Source organism: Carassius auratus, unplaced genomic scaffold (genome assembly GCF_003368295.1).
Source record: "Carassius auratus strain Wakin unplaced genomic scaffold, ASM336829v1 scaf_tig00015063, whole genome shotgun sequence".
NCBI lineage: Eukaryota > Metazoa > Chordata > Actinopteri > Cypriniformes > Cyprinidae > Carassius > Carassius auratus.
In genome coordinates, this window is record NW_020524542.1 from 1 (window position 1) to 18,837 (window position 18,837).

General features: G+C 35.5%; 1 protein-coding gene across 2 annotated transcripts; it reads left to right on the plus strand.

Annotated features, from left to right (window-relative positions):
- The first annotated feature begins 421 nt into the window (after window positions 1-421).
- LOC113074545 (calcium/calmodulin-dependent protein kinase kinase 2-like) lies at window positions 422-17,865 on the plus strand. Of its 2 annotated transcripts, XM_026247405.1 has the most exons (17): window positions 422-458; window positions 2,213-2,834; window positions 4,469-4,516; window positions 6,131-6,184; window positions 8,848-8,899; window positions 9,049-9,182; window positions 10,215-10,251; window positions 10,398-10,419; window positions 10,517-10,605; window positions 11,496-11,695; window positions 11,774-11,827; window positions 11,953-12,026; window positions 12,105-12,192; window positions 13,034-13,165; window positions 13,347-13,447; window positions 15,866-15,916; window positions 16,554-17,865. In XM_026247405.1, exons 2-17 carry the CDS (start codon window positions 2,256-2,258, stop codon window positions 16,624-16,626), a joined length of 1,788 nt encoding a protein of 595 aa, XP_026103190.1. In that variant the 5' UTR covers window positions 422-458; window positions 2,213-2,255; the 3' UTR covers window positions 16,627-17,865. The 2 variants fall into 2 exon arrangements, with proteins under 2 accessions (XP_026103190.1, XP_026103191.1); XM_026247406.1 differs by lacking the exon at window positions 15,866-15,916 and having other exon boundaries at window positions 424-458; window positions 16,554-17,864.
- Window positions 17,866-18,837: the final 972 nt, after the last annotated feature.

An 18,837-nucleotide genomic window follows, 5' to 3' on the forward strand; every position in this document is an offset into this window, starting at 1 on the left:
AACCTTGGGGAAACACTGAATAAAATAGAAAAAACAGTGTTTACTTGAAATCTTACGTTTTTTATTTTATTTTTTAAGTAAATGTGTTTATCAGTGTGCTTTCAATTTCTTTATTAATAAATGTCAAATTTAAATATACAATTTGAATCTCAAGATTAAGGTTAAATTGAACCTTATTAGAAGTGTCATTATAAGTTAATAATAAGCATAACCGTACTTTTGTGTGTTTTAAAGACGTTTAATTACAACACAGGATGTTGCACGTATCATTAGAAGTGTCATTATAAGTTTAATAATAAGCATAACCGTACTTTTGTGTGTTTTAAAGACGTTTAATTACAACACAGGATGTTGCACGTATCATCTTGCGTTACAATCACTTGTTTGTCACTTGTTGCCATATTAATGTCATCTAAAATCCATCAGTTATTCTCTTACTGGCTGAATCTCTCAGTAAGGTGAGGTACAGTTTTTTACATTTTACGCATAAATGTGAATAGTGCTTGCTTAACCATACAGAGGTTGTTTCTGAGATGTTCTGCTTGATTTCTAGCACATGGCTAGGTGTTTGTATTATGTTCTGGGTGATTATTATTAAGTGGTTTAATTTAAGAGCCTACCAAGTTTCTGTTATATTCTGAGTCTGTCCTCTAATGTGATTTTTGATCCAAATGGAGATTTTTTGAAAATGGAGGTTATTTCCAGTATGCATGTGACTTTTTTTTCTTGTGAGAAAGTGCCAGTTTTAGCTAGATAAACTCGAATCCTCATCAGTGCGTTCTGATGTAGGGTGAAAATGAGTGTCAGGGATGTTATATCTCGGGAAATAAATGCGCGAGGGGTCAAAGATGAGGAATGCTGGGAAAAACAGGCTTTTTTCCCCCGACAGTGTTCTCGAATGAGAGAGAAAACACCGTCTTCCAGCTGTGTGGGTGTTTTGACAGGAGAACACATGGAGGCCAGGGCCCCAAGATGATATTACAGCAAAAAACATAAGTAGAGATTCGATCGCAGATCAAGAAACGTTAGGGAACGAAAGCGAGATAGAGAAGAAAAACCAAGCTGCAGTGGATCTCGGTGAATGCGGGCGATAGAAATGAGGACGCATGGAGGGGGTGGGCCAGCCCACACAAGTTCTCCTTTCTGAACCCCTCAGAGTAATGAATGTCTTTTTTTATTGTACCTGCTTATATTTCTCTCATTCTGCGAGACCCACACCTCTCCCACACACACACAGAGTCTCCAATGTTCAGAAAAGCAGCTTGCCAAAGAAACTACAGCTCTTTGCATGTAAATCAAGGCCATGAGAAACGGAGGCTCAGAGCAGAATGGAGATATGTAATCTTTCCGAACAAGCATCTTAAATTCATAAGCTTATTAGCTGTATTCACTCATTTAATCTGTACAGGTGAACCACTTTTCAGCGTAATATCAGTTCATAAAAATTACCTGATTAAGGACAAAAATGGTTGAGTATATATAGAGCAAAGGTTTTTTGAGTCAAGGGTTTGCTCTCAATTAGACTTTGTCCTAGAATCAGTGTCAGGGAAAACAAAGGAATTTTAAAATAGAGATTTTGTAGATTTTTAAAGGTATGTAAATAAGAAAGTCTTGTGTGTTGAAGTAGAGGTGTAGAGGTGTGTGTACAGTATGTGTGAGAGTGTGTGTGTATATATATATATATATATATATATACATACACACAAACCTCAGTTTAACCCACAAAATTCAATTTTTTAATTTCCATACCTTTTAAAATTCTACAAAAACAACTGAATGTGCACTGACATTCTGTAAGGTGTGGTCACTCAACTTTATTTCCAGATTCAAGGTCCATTTGCCAAAAAAAAACAAGTAAATGCTTGTATATATCACAATAATACATGTCAGGGCTTTTTAAGATGGAAAAGAATAGAAAGAAAAAATAGAAATGTAGTTACGATCAACTCAAAAATGTAAGAAATATTTTACATTTGTATATTTTTGTAATACTTTATCTAGAACATAAATTTATAATTGGACACTAAAAACTAATTGTTTGGGATTGTATATATAGAATATTGAGTGGATAATATCAGGAAAGAACATGGAAAAAATTATAATAAAAATGTAAAGTGATCATAACGGCCGTTCCCAAATGATGCTCAAGTCAAGTAAAGCACTGACATACTGTATGACATTTAACATTTCCCAACTCTGTTTTTCCTGTCAGGTGTTGATGGAGGGGCTACTGAGAGGTGTTTTGGAAGGACGCTATGTTTCCCTGTGTCTCCTCCTGGCCCTCTTCTGATCCCCCTGCTGCTCTGGGCCATGCTCCGCCCATTCCCCCGGTACAGCCGCCCAATCAGCCACTGCCTGACCTGCTGCGGAGCTGTGTTGTGCTCCCTTCCCCGTCCGCGCGCCTGAGCTCTTGTACCAGTGAGATGGAGTCCATGATTGTGGTGACGGAGTACGAGCCCAGTGATGGCTCAGGGCAGGAGGAGGAGGAGGTGGAGGACATGGACAGCTCGGAAACGCCGGAGCCGGCGTCGTCAGGTCCAGTCCCGCCCTTCCGCATGGCCTCCTGTGATCTTTTATCCCACACGGTGGGCCGCCCGGAAGCGCTCTTCCCAGAACCACAGGAGCACAGAGGTAGACTGAGCCTCTCTGACAGGAAGCTGTCGCTACAGGAACGCTCGCAGACGCTTTCATCACCTTGTGGTTCGCCGGGGCTGAACGGACGCTATATTTACCCATCGCTGCCCTACTCTCCAATCACCTCCCCTCACTCGTCTCCACGCCTCCCTCGAAGACCAACCGTGGAGTCTCACCGTGTCTCCATCACAGACCTGCAGGTAGGGGGCCGGAGTTAATGACAGGTGCGTCTGGAAGAGTAGGGAAGTCCCTTACATAAATACATTAATTAATTATATTTCAATGCAATTTTTTTTTCAATTATTTATATAACATGTATTACCTAAATTATTAATTTAAATTCATTCATAATTACCCAATAAATCTAAATATTAAATATAAAAAATATATATTATATGGCTTTGACGCTAGAAACTTCTCTTTGTCATCACTACATTTTAAATGATATTGACGGGAAATAACATATAGAATTAATATGAATGTATTTTTATTATTAATGTAATTCTTAATATCTAAATTATTAATAGCAATTAATTTATTTACACACACACACACACTCATATATATATATATATATATATATATATATATATATATATATATATATATATACATATAGACAGTAGATAGTTTATAATAAATGTTTTGTGTAATATAAAATTTACATTACAAAATGCTTGTATATATATCAGTATAAAATATTTGAACTCTAAATTGTGACATTTGTAAAAGAATATTTTGTATTATTTATATAATATTCTATATCAGAATTTTTATATCAATTAGTTATTATTTACATTATACACCGTAAATATTGTATAATAAATCAATTGTGTAGTATAAAATTCACATTATACTATATTTTGAATGATGTAGGCTTGTAATAGTGGCCTGAAGCCTTGTAAATGTCTTTTCAAGTCAAAAGTTTGTAATTATGCAAAAAAAAATATTATAAAATATTTATTTAACATTTAAATTATTAATATAAATCTAGTTGTCTCTATATTTTAAATTATGTAGGCCTGTAAATGAAATGGGGGGAAAAAAATTATGCTCATCTAATGTTGCAGTTTTTTTTAAAATATGTTTTTATTATTTATATAGTATTTAACATTTAAATAATTAGTAATATCAATTAATGTATATTTAGATATTAAATATGACATATTAAATACTAATATGTATAAGATAATTTATAAAATAGAGAATTTGATCTTTGTGAGCTCTGTATTAGAGGTGGGCAATTTCTGGAAGGACTAAAACCCAACATCATCTATTTTAACACAACTCGACTGTCTGAACAACACAATGGTTACCAACAATTATATAATTACACCCAAAAAAAGACTATGTGATGCTGTGGCCTGAGATAATTTGAGCTGCTTGTGTGAGAACTGATATTGTCTTTGAGAAGAACGTTTCCTTTTCTTCATTCTCTGCACTGGCTTCAAGTCTGCAAGCTTGAGAGGGTATGTAAGGTAAGGTAAGGTTACAGACAGGAGCAACTACCTTTCTCTAAATGGCGCTTGTCAAGAGAAAGTTCCCCTATAGATGCTTCTTCTTTTCCTCAGGACATGAAATCAGCGAGAAATGTGTGTAGCTTTAGCTTGTGTTTTAATGAACACTTATTTAGTTTGAGTGAACTATAAGAACCCTGGCTTGTAGTTGTCCTTCCGCTAATGCCTTTGATTCTTTGAACCTGGAATGTTACAAGCATCATTCTTGATGAGAGAATCAAGTTAGCATGTGCTGTGATCTTTGGTCACACAGGCTGAAGTAGTGACTACAGTTCCAGTGTCATTGATCAATATCATGTGTTTCTTTATCTCAAAAGGACTGCGTGCAGCTCAACCAGTACAAGCTGAAAGATGAGATCGGAAAGGTATGTCTATTTTGCATTTATTATTTATACAGAGATCATTTCCTGCTGAGCCTGGGATGAATGAACACTCTGCTGAAAGATTAATTGAGCTGTTTTCCTTATTTCAGAACAAACAAACGTCTCACATATTTGGTATGGTGAAAATATGAAAAGTAACAATACACGTATTGAGGCATATTGGTCATTATTATAACATTAGCCACATGAAATGATCACACTTTTCTTTGTCTTGGAAAATAAGTAAATAAATACACATGAAAAATAAATTCAAGTTTAAACATTTGGGGTCAGTAAAATTTTAAAATGTTTTTAAAAAAGAAGTTTCTTCTGCTCACCAAGGCTGCATGACTGTTTTTAAAAATACAGTAAAAACTGCAAAATTATGGAATATTATTGCAATTTAAAATAGTGGTTTTCTATTTGAATGTATTTTGAAGTGACACCGAATGAGCATTTGAAAATTATTTATTTGCACACTGAAGACTGGAGTAATGATTAAAATGATGCTCATTTGGTGCCCAGGAAACATTTCTTAAGCAATGTTTAGTGTGCTATATTAAATCTGTTAGTGGATACAGTGAAAAAAAAAATTGTTTATAACATCATAACTGCCTTTACTGTCACTTTTGATCAATACAAGCATCCTTGCAGAATAAAAATATCTATAAAATAATCATATAATCATATAGTTAAAAAAATGAAACTTTTAAACTGTAGTGAATATGAGAATAAAAAATATTTATACTAGAGATAACTATGTAGGAAATATAAATAGAAAAGAAAAATGTAAGAAAAATCCATATTTGACCACAGAATGTTGCTGTTGACAATTCAGAATCAATTTTGCAGAGACAATACATTACTTTTATATTTATTATAAATATTTTTTTCCTTTTCCTTTTCTTATGTAATTTCATAGTATATTAATTTTGTGACACCATAGGATAGATGAAAGTTTCATGATTAAAACAGAAAGAATTACACCTTTACAAAAGTACCAGGCATCATCTTTATGCTATGTTACACAGTATTTTGAAGAGTTCTTTGTGAACCATGTGTACCATAGTATTACCACAGTACTTTTCTCTAAGAAGAGAACATAAAAGCGCATGTAATGAAAGTTACATTTATAAACAATTATAAAACAGAGTATACAGGGTAATGCAGTAAAGTAAGTGAAAGGAGCATTGAAGTGTTTTCACTGTTGCTGTTCCACTAAGCTTCATCTCTATTCGAGGGCATGGAAAACTGTCAGCTTGGATGGGGAGATTCCTGCTCTTCTCTCATCTCTGTGTCTGAGGGTCGGATTCCCTGCTGGAACGGCAATCTGCTCTCCCAGCTGGGACCTGTGTGTGTGTGTGTGTGTGTGGGTTTGAGAGAGATAGAGACAGAACAGAAGTGGAATTATGCCTTTCTATGGCGATCATCATGATGCCGGCTGTTGCATACTGGCTTGATTTGGTTTACATGTTCTTCAGTTAATCAAACGCACAACAAAAGGCCTCTTTAGCCTCCTGTTTTCCACCGTTTTTGCATGTTACTGAGTGTGTTTGTATTGCAGTTTGATCCATTTACAAGTTGTCATGACTGAGGCACCTTGTTTTCCTGATAAAGGGCTCCTACGGAGTTGTCAAGCTGGCGTACAATGAAGACGACAACACTTACTATGTGAGTGACTGACGCAACACATTCTCATGACCTTGCACATGTATATACACACTTCATGTTTGAAGAGTAAAGAGCTAACATCCTAGTGTTATCAGTAATCATTCAATTATGATTGACTAGTTGAGGTCATCTTCAGCAGCCATCGGGAAGGTCCTCCTAATGGGTTCAAAAATCATTAATCAATCAATCAAATGCATTATAGCACTAGTGCATCAAAACAAAGAGCAAAGCATACAAGAGAGAAAGATGGGAAATGTAGAATTGCTATTTACTAACTTTACTAACTTTAATTAGTAAATATCCTATTCTTGTTTATTAGTAGTAGTATTAATATTATTATTAGTAGTAATAGTGGTATTAACTTGTATAATAATAATAATAATATACAGTATTGTTCAAAATAATAGCAGTACAATGTGACTAACCAGAATAATCAAGGTTTTTCGTATATTTTTTTATTGCTACGTGGCAAACAAGTTACCAGTAGGTTCAGTAGATTCTCAGAAAACAAATGAGACCCAGCATTCATGATATGCACGCTCTTAAGGCTGTGCAATTGGGCAATTAGTTGAATTAGTTGAAAGGGGTGTGTTCAAAAAAATAGCAGTGTGGCATTCAATCACTGAGGTCATCAATTTTGTGAAGAAACAGGTGTGAATCAGGTGGCCCCTATTTAAGGATGAAGCCAACACTTGTTGAACATGCATTTGAAAGCTGAGGAAAATGGGTCGTTCAAGACATTGTTCAGAAGAACAGTGTACTTTGATTAAAAAGTTGATTAGAGAGGGGAAAACCTATAAAGAGGTGCAAAAAATGATAGGCTGTTCAGCTAAAATGATCTCCAATGCCTTAAAATGGAGAGCAAAACCAGAGAGACGTGGAAGAAAACGGAAGACAACCATCAAAATGGATAGAAGAATAACCAGAATGGCAAAGGCTCAGCCAATGATCACCTCCAGGATGATCAAAGACAGTCTGGAGTTACCTGTAAGTACTGTGACAGTTAGAAGACGTCTGTGTGAAGCTAATCTATTTTCAAGAATCCCCCGCAAGGTCCCTCTGTTAAAAAAAAGGCATGTGCAGAAGAGGTTACAATTTGCCAAAGAACACATCAACTGGCCTAAAGAGAAATGGAGGAACATTTTGTGGACTGATGAGAGTAAAATTGTTCTTTTTGGGTCCAAGGGCCACAGGCAGTTTGTGAGACGACCCCCAAACTCTGAATTCAAGCCACAGTACACAGTGAAGACAGTGAAGCATGGAGGTGCAAGCATCATGATATGGGCATGTTTCTCCTACTATGGTGTTGGGCCTATTTATCGCATACCAGGGATCATGGATCAGTTTGCATATGTTAAAATACTTGAAGAGGTCATGTTGCCCTATGCTGAAGAGGACATGCCCTTGAAATGGTTGTTTCAACAAGACAATGACCCAAAACACACTAGTAAACGGGCAAAGTCTTGGTTCCAAACCAACAAAATTAATGTTATGGAGTGGCCAGCCCAATCTCCAGACCTTAATCCAATTGAGAACTTGTGTGGTGATATCAAAAATGCTGTTTCTGAAGCAAAACCAAGAAATGTGAATGAATTGTGGAATGTTGTTAAAGAATCATGGAGTGGAATAACAGCTGAGAGGTCAAGCAGTTTTAAAAAACTGTGGTCATACAACTAAATATTAGTTTAGTGATTCACAGGATTGCTAAATCCCAGAAAAAAAAAAAAAATGTTTGTACAAAATAGTTTTGAGTTTGTACAGTCAAAGGTAGACACTGCTATTTTTTTGAACACACCCCTTTCAACTAATTGCCCAATTGCACAGCCTTAAGAGCGTGCATATCATGAATGCTGGGTCTTGTTTGTTTTCTGAGAATCTACTGAACCTACTGGTAACTTGTTTGCCACGTAGCAATAAAAAATATACTAAAAACCTTGATTATTCTGGTTAGTCACATTGTACTGCTATTATTTTGAACAATACTGTATTGCTCTAATATTTTGATGTTAACTTAATTTGGATATCTGATTATAATTTTTTCTTTAATTAAATGTATTATTATTTGTTGCTTATTTTTATCTTTTTTTGTGCAGTACTCTTCACACAGAACTGGTTTCTTGAATATACAGTACACTATGGCATCAAAATATAGAAGACAGATAAACTGATAGATAGATAGATAGACTGATGGATAGACAGATATACTGATAGATAGATAGATAGATAGATAGATAGATAGATAGATAGATAGATAGATAGATAGATAGATAACTATAATAATAATATGTTGCTGTAACATTAAAATAAATTTTAACAGAAAATTGCTCAATCAAATTAGTATTATTATTATTATAATAATAAATTGCTATAATATTTAAAAAAAATATTGGGATTTGATATATAATTTTTAATTTGAATATTAAATAAAATATCTTGAAAATGATGATTATGCACATGCTGTAATAACAACAACAACAACAACAATTATTATATTGTTGTAATATTGCTATAAATGTTAACTTAAAATTTTAGCAAAACAATATCATCCTAATTTTTGGGGCATTTGTAGTCCTCACTCAGTACTGGTTGTAGAATGGGGCATATGTCACCCAGCACCAGTAATGACACTGGAAATCTGCTCTCACTCTCACTGCTCTCCACAGGCCATGAAAGTGCTGTCCAAGAAACGACTGATGAGGCAGGCTGGGTTCCCGCGTAAGTGTCTACTTTAAAGCAGATGGAGCGCTCAGCGGGGTTTATTATTGTGTGTGTGTGTATGAGGTTGGGGGCACAGTTTCATCAGTTAGCAGAATGCCCAATACTTCGGCCTTTTACATGATTTCCTCTTGTGCTGGTTTAAACAGGCAGACCTCCTCCTCGTGGGGCAAAATTGGCCCCTGAGGGCCCCCCTCAGCCCAAAGGGCCTCTGGAGCGTGTTTACCAGGAGATAGCCATCCTCAAGAAGCTTGATCACCCTAACGTGGTTAAGCTTGTGGAGGTGGGTGCTTGTATTATCAATATGCAAACAGAAGTGTAATTTGTTCACCACTAGTGCCACCAAGTGGAATAAAAAAAAATTATAATTACTATTTTCAAACAGGTTTCCTATTGTATGGAAAAGAAAGTCCACATTTAAATCTATTAAACATTTAAATCTATTTAAATCTATTAAATAGGGAAAATTACACGCCACATAATAAATTTAACATTGATTAAATCTTACTTGTGAGGATTATAAATAGAGTTTCTTAAATGTTGTACACTTAAAAAAAAATAAAAAAAATAATTAAATGTGTAATTTGTGCACCACCAAGTAGAATAAAAAAATGATGGCTATTTTCACCATTTAAACAGAAAGTTTATCTATAAATGTATTGAACTGGGAGGGGGGAATGTATTTTAACCTTGAAAAAATTACAAGCATCATTTTAAATTTGACATGAATAAAAAAGCCAGTGAGGAATAGAAGTTTCTTAAATATTGTACACTGCAAAAATAAGTAAACAAAGCGCTATCTGTATTTTTACTTTATTTTCCAGTACAAATCTACTATAGTATAAAGATAAATACATTTTTAAGCAAAATGACATTAAATATTCAAATAAAAAATAGTAATTAATTAAATAATATTTTTAAGCATAAATCTAACAATATTTAGTGTGGTTAATGCTGAAAACAAAACCAAAAAAAAAGAGTTGATTTTAGGATGTCTAGAAATATTTTTACTGGAAAGTAAGACAAATACTGATAACGAAAATAATTATTTGCAGTGTACTGATATTTACTGGGCAGTTAGTATTTAGCCAATAAAAACACTGAAAAATGTTTTTCCCTACAAAAAAGTCAACAAAACTGTAATAAATAGATGTTAATGCATGTTAATTTTAATGCAGTTTATCATATTGAATGGCCTGAATATCTATCTGTCAAACCCTTATTCTCATTTACATCAAATCAAATATGGCATAATATAAGGTCTATGCCGACTGGTTTCATTCCCTTTCTAAATCGCTTTGGTTTTTTTGTGCAGGTGCTGGATGATCCAAGTGAGGACCATCTGTACATGGGTAAGTCTGGCCAGATACTCATCCTGTTGGCAGATGCTACAGACTTGCACATGCACAATTTATTCTACTTTTCTGTGCTAAATGTATGTGAAATCGGAGAAGGTAATGCACAACAGTTTAACTCTGTTTCCTGTGTGCTTTCACAGTTTTCGAGCTTGTCAAACGAGGGTGAGTAAGCATGTTATTTCTGTTTGTAGCGCCGGCCCATGCTGTGCTAGTGTCACTCTGCTAGAGAAACTGTGTCTCATTCCCCATGTGTTTGCAGAGCAGTGATGGAGGTTCCTACTGATAAGCCCCTGGATGAGGACCAGGCACGCTTCTACTTCCAGGACTTGCTGAGAGGAATTGAGTATTGTGAGTGCGGGAATTTAGCTAATCAATATTCATGATTGTTGCTAATACATCCAGATAAAAGGACAAGGTACATTTTCATGGCCTCACGCCATTGGCTTGGCTCTGGATAGTCTAATGGATCCAAACTTTTAGACTAAAGTCTTGTCAGCAAATCTGATTCTGGACATCTACCTACATAGCAGTGTTATTTTATTATCATTTATATTCTGTTATAGGATTTAGCTTTTATTTTTATATTTTCAGTATAATGTCTAGTCCACATTTCTAATTCTATCCAAGAACTGGCCAGTTAGCAGTGTTATTTTAGTATTATTTATACATTATTATTTATTTATATACTTTATATGAATATTAGTATGTTATTATTATATTTTTATAGTATTACTATATAGTAGTATGTTCAGTTTACATTTCATTAGTTTTATTTCCTTAGTCATTTTGTCATTTTTATTAGATTTTTTTGTTTGTTTTTAATATAGTTTTATTTCAGTTTTAAATTTGCTAGTAATTTTGGCACTTAAACTTCTTTTATTTCAGTTGTTTGGCAATACGTTTTTAATTTTCATTTAGGTTTTTCATGTAATATTTATATATTATTTTATTTCAGCTTTATATCTATCAATTAACAACTTTTTAAATACGTTTAGTTAATACGTAGTTAATAGATAACAGTACAGGACAGGAAGAAGCCATCTGAATGACATTTAAAGTACATGTGTGTACCTATTCTCTTGGAAACAGCATAAAATAGCCTTTAGATTTCAGAAAGTTCTTACAATTTTTATCTGTAATATACCTCATAATATCAGACTAGATGCAGTTCTTCTTGATAGTCATCAAAATGCAATGAGTGATGATTAAAAGTGAAGGCAACTATTCATCCTCAACAGTACATTACCAGAAAATCATTCACCGGGACATCAAGCCTTCCAACCTGCTTGTGGGGGAAGATGGCCATGTTAAAATTGCCGACTTTGGGGTCAGTAACCAGTTTGAGGGAGCAGACGCCCTCCTAACCAGCACAGTTGGGACGCCAGCGTTTCTCGCCCCAGAGACCCTCTCAGAGACCCGCAAGAACTTCTCTGGAAAGGTTAAAAACTCTGTGCTAATGTCCTGTCAGTCTTTCTGTCAAACTGGATTTAATCAGGCTACCATCGTGTTTTTATAGGCTCTGGATGTGTGGGCGATGGGAGTCACCTTATACTGTTTCATCTTTGGAGTGGTACGCCCTGTTTTGACCTTCATATATATCATGAAATACGCACTGTAAACAGTAACAATTCAGCCAAACTGTTTAAAATGAATTCTTTTTGTTGTGGTGTTTGACTTTATTTCCTCTCTCTACAGTGTCCGTTTATGGATGAGCGTATTTTGAGCCTCCATCAGAAGATCAAGACCCAACCGGTGGAGCTTCCTGAGAAGTGAGTGTCATTTCTCTTGAGCCGGAAAGACCTTCCCCTTCCTGATGTTCTGACACTGGTTTCTGTCCCACTTAACAGCGCGGACATATCAGATGACTTAAAAGACCTTCTGTTTAAAATGTTGGACAAGAATCCTGAAACCAGAATCACCGTCCCTCAAATCAAGGTGAGTGTGACACTTTTTATTTCCCTGATGACGCCACATTCAAGTTCGACAAAGTGCTTGTAATAAAGTACAACAATACACTAGCCCTCTTTTATGATTGGTCAGAAAAATAAACAGTTTTGGCTATTGGATGATGTTTGGTTGTTTTTAATTTTTATGGAACCATACATACTACCATTCAAAATGTTGGTGTCAGTAAGATTTAGATGATGGTTTTTGAAAAAATATCTTGTTTGCTCATCGAAGCTCCATTTATTCAAAAATACAGGAAAAACAATAATATTGCGAAATACCATTACAATTTATAATAACTTGTTTTATTTAAATGTACTTTAAAATGTATTTTATTCCTATGATGGCAAAGCTGAATTTTTAGCCGCTATTACTCCAGCCTTCAGTGTCACATGATCCTTCAGAAATCATTCTAATATGCTTATAATGAAATCAGATGCTTAATATATACATTTGTAAAACTGTGATGAGTGGGAAGTTTAAAAAATATTTTGTAAAACATATACTATACATTTTTTTCTTCCACTTTTGAATATTTACTTCCACTTTTGATCAACTTAATGCATTTGTGCTAAATAGAAGTAATAATTTATTTCAAGAGAAAATTCTTACTGACCCCAAATTGTTTGTACATGGTCGTGTATTTTTTCTTATGTTATAATTAGCCTCCTTACTTCAAATGGACCAAAAATAAAACCGGTCCTTATTCTTAAAAGATGATTTCAAAGCACTTCCTGTGTGAATATAGGACACACCAGCTGCCTAGACACAGTCTTGAGTTAATGAATGATATCAAAGCAGGGCTTCTGTTCCGTTGTTGTTGTTGTAGGTGCACCCATGGGTGACGCGGCACGGCGCTGAGCCCCTCCCACCCGAGGACGACAACTGCTGCAGCCTGATAGAAGTGACAGAGGAGGAGGTGGAAAACTCTGTCAAGCACATCCCCAGCCTGGCCACCGTGGTGAGATTGCAAGCCCCTGGTGGCCTATTTAGACAACCCTAATTCTGTTTTTATGAATACACATAATGTATTCAATGCTAATAACCTCATCAAATGAATACACAGATTAATGACCCACACAGATTACAGCCCAATGCCTGTTTTTGGAGTTCTTATTCTTGCTGCATGCTCTCTGCCACAGATCTTGGTTAGGACTATGCTGCGCAAGCGTTCCTTTGGGAACCCGTTTGACTGGGGCCGCAGGGAAGACAGGAGTCCCGCCGCACAAGGACACCCGCTATCGTAAGTCTTCCTCATTAGGGACGGGCTATATCTGAAACAAACTTCCTGAACTTCTAGAACATAGAGCTCTGGTTTCAGTGGTCACTGACAATTAGAAATGGTTTGCCTAGTTTGCTTGACAGTAATTTAATTAATTTAACTACACTAGGTTATACTGTAAGGATAGAGCTTAAGTGTATTTTCAGGGCAAATAGAGCTTAATGTCTATGCAACATTTCCACAGAAAATAATTTCGACTAGTTTCTGTCCTTTTGTTAATACTTTTAAAAAAATTTGGTTCCAAATAAATGTATCACACTTTCACAGCTCAACTGTTTTCAGTATTGATAATAAGAAGAAATTTTTCTTGTGCAGCAAATCAGCATATTAGATGCATACTGATTTCTGAAGGATCATGTGACACTGCAAACATTTTAAAATATATTAAAATAGAAAACGGCTCTTTTAAATTGCAATATCTCTCATACATTACAGTTCTTTATATTTTTTTGACTAAATAAATGAAGCCTTGGAGCACAAGTGAATGTTAAAAAATATATCTTACTGACATACAAATTTTTGAATGTTTTTAAGACTCTAAACCTTCAGTAAAATGTGTTATTTAAAGCGATACTCCATCCCAGAATGAAAAACTTGTCACTTAATCCCAAACACGTAAAAGCTTTGTTCGTCTTCGGAACACAATGTAAGATATTTTGGATGAAAACCGGGAGGCTTTTAACTGACCCATAGACTGCCAAGTTAGGTACACTGTGTTCCGAACACAAATTAAGCTTTTACGAGTTTGGAACAACATGGCGGTAAGTGATTAATGACAAAATGTTCATTTTGGGGTGGAGTATCCCTTTAACCTCTTAAGTTGTCTAAATTATCTTTTTGAGATAAGACTACATTTCTTGGTGAATTAACTCTTTGTGTGCGTCAAACAGTTTGTTCGGGTGAAGTTTAATCCAATGATTTGCTAAAATAACTAAAATTCTAATAAAATGCATTATAAAGCCCAAGCTAACCGATAAGCCTGCTAAGCTAAAATACTTTACTCAGGATGTTAAAGGCCTTGTAAAAGGCATACCGTATTTTCCGGACTATAAGTCGCATTTTTTTTCATAGTTTGGCTGGTCCTGCGACTTATAGTCAGGTGCGACTTATTTATCAAAATTAATTTGACATGAACAGAGAGAAATGAAGTAACAGAAAACATTACCATCTACAGCCGAGAGAGGGCGCTCTATGCTGCTCACTGCTCCTGTAGTCTACACTAAGCAGCATAGAGCGCCCTCTCGCGGCTGTAGACGGTAATGTTTTCTCTTGGTTCTTGGGTCTAAATAAATGCGACTTATATATGTTTTTTCCCTCATCATGACTTATTTTTGGATTGATGCGACTTATACTCAGGTGCGACTTATAGTCCGAAAAATACGGTACTTAATGTGGACTTGTATTCTTCATATTTGTGTGTCCATTAAGTTCACAGGACCATACTCTCCGACAAAGGACTACATTTGAATATGAACTTTATAATTTTTGAAAGCCAACTTCTGAATTGCTCTTTTGTTGGTTTTGATTGCTTCTGTTGTCCTCATTTGTAAGTCGCTTTGGATAAAAGTGTCTGCTAAATGACTTAATGTAAATGACTTAATGAACTTACTTAAAAAGTAATGTTCTATATAATAAGAGTGTGTGTAATATGAATGAAATCCAGACGTACTACATCTGCCAGGTTGTCATTGCTGTCGTTGCTTCACTGCCATTCACAAATCCTCTGCAGGTGCCTCATGGGATATTAAAGTGATCATATACACCGGAAGTAGTAGGTTATTTGGGTACTTTTCACATAATGTCTAACGAATGCTGTGAATTCAGACATCACTTACTGTTTCTCGTCTACTACATAGTGGGAAAGTATGCATATTTGAACAAAGCTATAGTCGTTTTTATCATTTCATGACTCACGAGTGCCCCCTTCGTTGAAGCTTTCATTGCAGTGCTTTGCTAGGTTGATGATAACTACCTAGCAAAGTAACGATATCTTATAATAATAGCTTTGCTAAGATTGTTAAAGGGATAGTTTACCCAAAAATGTTTGACTTCCATAGTATTCTCAATTGCTTCCATTCTTCCATTCTTCAAGACACCTTCTTTTGTACTCAACAGAAGAAAGCAATTCATCCAAGTCTGGAATGATAAGTAGAAGTTTCATTTTTGAGTGAACTATCCCTTTAACCTACTTTTTTGTTGATTTTCAGAAACCAAGGGACAAGCATAAATTATTTTCTGTGGTAATCGTTAGCATATCTGAGTTCTATTTAGCATGAAATATTCCTTTAAGGCTCTTGTTTAGTCATGATTTCAGGAATATTTGATAGAATCGTTCCGATTTAAGAATTCTCACGTATCCGCATCTCTCCTGCCGTCTAGAAAAGGGAGAGCAGGGAGTTTGAAATACTGCCGCAATCTCAGTACCCCCAGGTAAAGCTCCGCTAGCCCGTTAGCGCTCCACCTATGTCCTGTTCACTCTCCTCCACCTATATTATATGTAGGAGATAATGGTCATGCCCATTTTGAATGATCTGCACTTAAAAGGAATGGTGTGGTGTTTTTTTAGCATGCTCAGAACTGTCATTCAGATGGCTTAAAGAATATCAAGCTTCTCCGTTTGTGTTTTCCTACCTAATAAACAGCATATTTTGCATGTAATATTTAACAGATAAAGCAAGTTCATGTATGTCCTGTAAGTTCATGGGCAGCTCAGGATGATGTTTTCCAGGTCCTTCTGTATCTGCATGGCCCTCATGCATAATGTCAGCAACAAAAAAGGAGAGGAGCATCCTGATTGGTTTGTTGGACTTGGTGCATTTTGCATGTGGTGGCCTTCCCAGTACAACCCCTCGCAAAAACATCAGTCACTCTCATGTGCCTCCTTCCAACCCAAGCATATGACTGATGGCGATGCCATGTACCAACACCCCCCCCACCCGCGCTGACTTACATTCCCCGCTACCTAACAATTCTAGCCGCATTTAACAACAGTCTGCATTACCATAGACAGGTTGACACGCCTGGAATGTTTGGTTATTTTAAACCTCCACGTTTGTCTGTTTCCTAGGAAACAAGAGAGCGAGGAAGGCATGCGGAGCATGGACCTGCCCTTCGTGGGCGAGGATGAAGTTCTTTCCTGATAGTTGTGGGCGTTCGGCTCGGGCGAAAGGCACAAGGATGGGGCTGTTGTGGCTGCCAGAAGGCCAGGATATGGACCTGGGGCTAGGGCGTGGATAGGATGATGGAAGGAAGAAGCTCGTGTTGGATTGTTAATGTGGAGGATGCCCACCCACTCATGCATGCATTTGTACAGTCCACAGCAGCATGCACTGTATCTGTCTGCCCAGGTCTCTGCTGTCTCTCAGGACCTGTTTTCCGTGTGCGCGTGTTTCTACTCTCCTCTCCGGCACGGAGACTCTGCTTTACTCCTCTACTTCCGCTAGGGGGCGCCATCGCGAGGCTAATCCCGTTTTATACAGTCTATGGGCTAAACTGAATTTATTAGGGAAAGATTTACAATTTCTTAGGTTTGTCCATCACTCATTACTTAGAGATATGCTGCTTTGTGGCAGTTTTACAGATCTTATAGATTATTAGAATTGAATTTAAACACAATAAAATCTATTTATCTCAGACTTTCATCAGAAATTAATTTATTCTCAAAATAAATACAAAAATCAGATTTGTTTGGTTTAAATAAAATAATTAAATATATATGAATAAAAATCAAGGCAAATAAAATAATAAATAGCCTTTGGACATTTACGGGCAATGACCTTTAAATAGTCTTGTATGATGTATATTTCTTTCTTGTCTATCACTCATTAATTTGAGAGACGATTTGAAAATGATAAAAGAAAAATTTTTTTACTTAAAAATCTTGGAAATCAGGTTTATTTAAATAAATTATACAGAAGTTAACGCATGAAATAAATAGCTTTAAATACTTAAAATTCTTCAAAATTGATGACGGTTGCATCTAAAATTTACTTATGAGAAGAAAATTATCATTTCTCCATGTTTTTCCATCACTGATTGATTAGAGAGACTTCATTGCAGTTTTACAGATCTCATTAGATTATTAGAACTGAATTTAAAAATGAATGAAAAATAAATAAATAAATAATAATAATAAAAGACTTTCATCAAGTATTTCAATTGAAATTCTCAAAATCATGTTTGTTTGAGTAAAATAAAAAAAAACTATTTTTCAATTAAAATTTGAAATAAAAATTTGCAGTCGGGATATATGTATAATTTTAGTAAGTAAAATACTTCAGGATGTCATTTAGGGAAAATGCTAGGGATGCACGATATTGGATTTTGGCCGATATTCGATATGCCGATATTTTCAAAATAATTTTGGTCGATGCCGATACCGATATCGATATATATACAAATATATACTGATATATTTAAACTTTAATTTTACTGAAGAGAAATCCATGGTATCTCTTCTGTACTGATTCTACCATAAATTTATTATTTTACAAATGTAGACAGACATTCACATCTGAAAAACAGGTCAATTATTTCACTTGGAGAATATCGGTTTGGCTCATCGGCAGAAATATTCATATCGGCCGATACCGATAATGGTCATTTTAAGCTTTTATCGGCCGATACCGATATTGTGCCGATATTATCGTGCATCCCTAGAAAATGCACACAAGTCAAGTTTGTATATGTGGGGTTATTTATATATAAAATCACACAACTGTCTCTCTTTTTTTTTTTTTAAATAACAAAGCCCAAAACCAAGAGATGAGAGAGTTACATAGCATGTTTTTGAATAGTAGGTTGATTATTTAGGGAACGAATAACCTTAGGGAATGCCACAATAGGCTTTGTGACCGTTCTTCTTCTTGTATGTAACATGACCCTTTTAACCATGAAGCTAACTTACTGTAATTTCACTTCCTTTCCTGTGTAGAATTAACAAAATGCCATGTAGTAGTGCATTTCCGTCTTCGTCATGGCCAGAGTGAGTTTGTTTCGGCATTTCTATACAGGACGCATACTCTATGAAGTTCTTAAGGAAATACAATAACTTTGTGCAATCTATGCATGACTTTTCACTTAAGGAATCAATGTTTGTCAGTCTGTTTTGACACAGATGTATGCCTTACATTTTCATACTCATAACTGTAGCATAGATCATCAGTACATGTGTAGAGTTTTTTGGTACGATAGAATTGTAGACAAGCTGTTCTACACAGTGTAGAATTATAGTAACTCGCTTAAGCTTTAAGTTTTAAAGTTAGCAAAAATAGTCCAAAGCCCTGTTGAGATTTTCTCAATGTGCACTATACGGTCATGTATCTCCCGTGTTGAATTTTTTTCTATGTTTG

What these genes read in the sequence shown, in the direction of transcription:
- LOC113074545 (XM_026247405.1), top strand. Translation starts at nt 2,256, where the DNA reads ATGTTTCCCTGTGTCTCCTCCTGGCCCTCTTCTGATCCCCCTGCTGCT. An exon ending in CCGGTGGAGCTTCCTGAGAA is followed by an intron (nt 12,027 to 12,104) that starts GTGAGTGTCATT and finishes CCCACTTAACAG; the next exon opens with CGCGGACATATCAGATGACT. An exon ending in GCACAAGGACACCCGCTATC is followed by an intron (nt 13,448 to 15,865) that starts GTAAGTCTTCCT and finishes CCTGCCGTCTAG; the next exon opens with AAAAGGGAGAGCAGGGAGTT.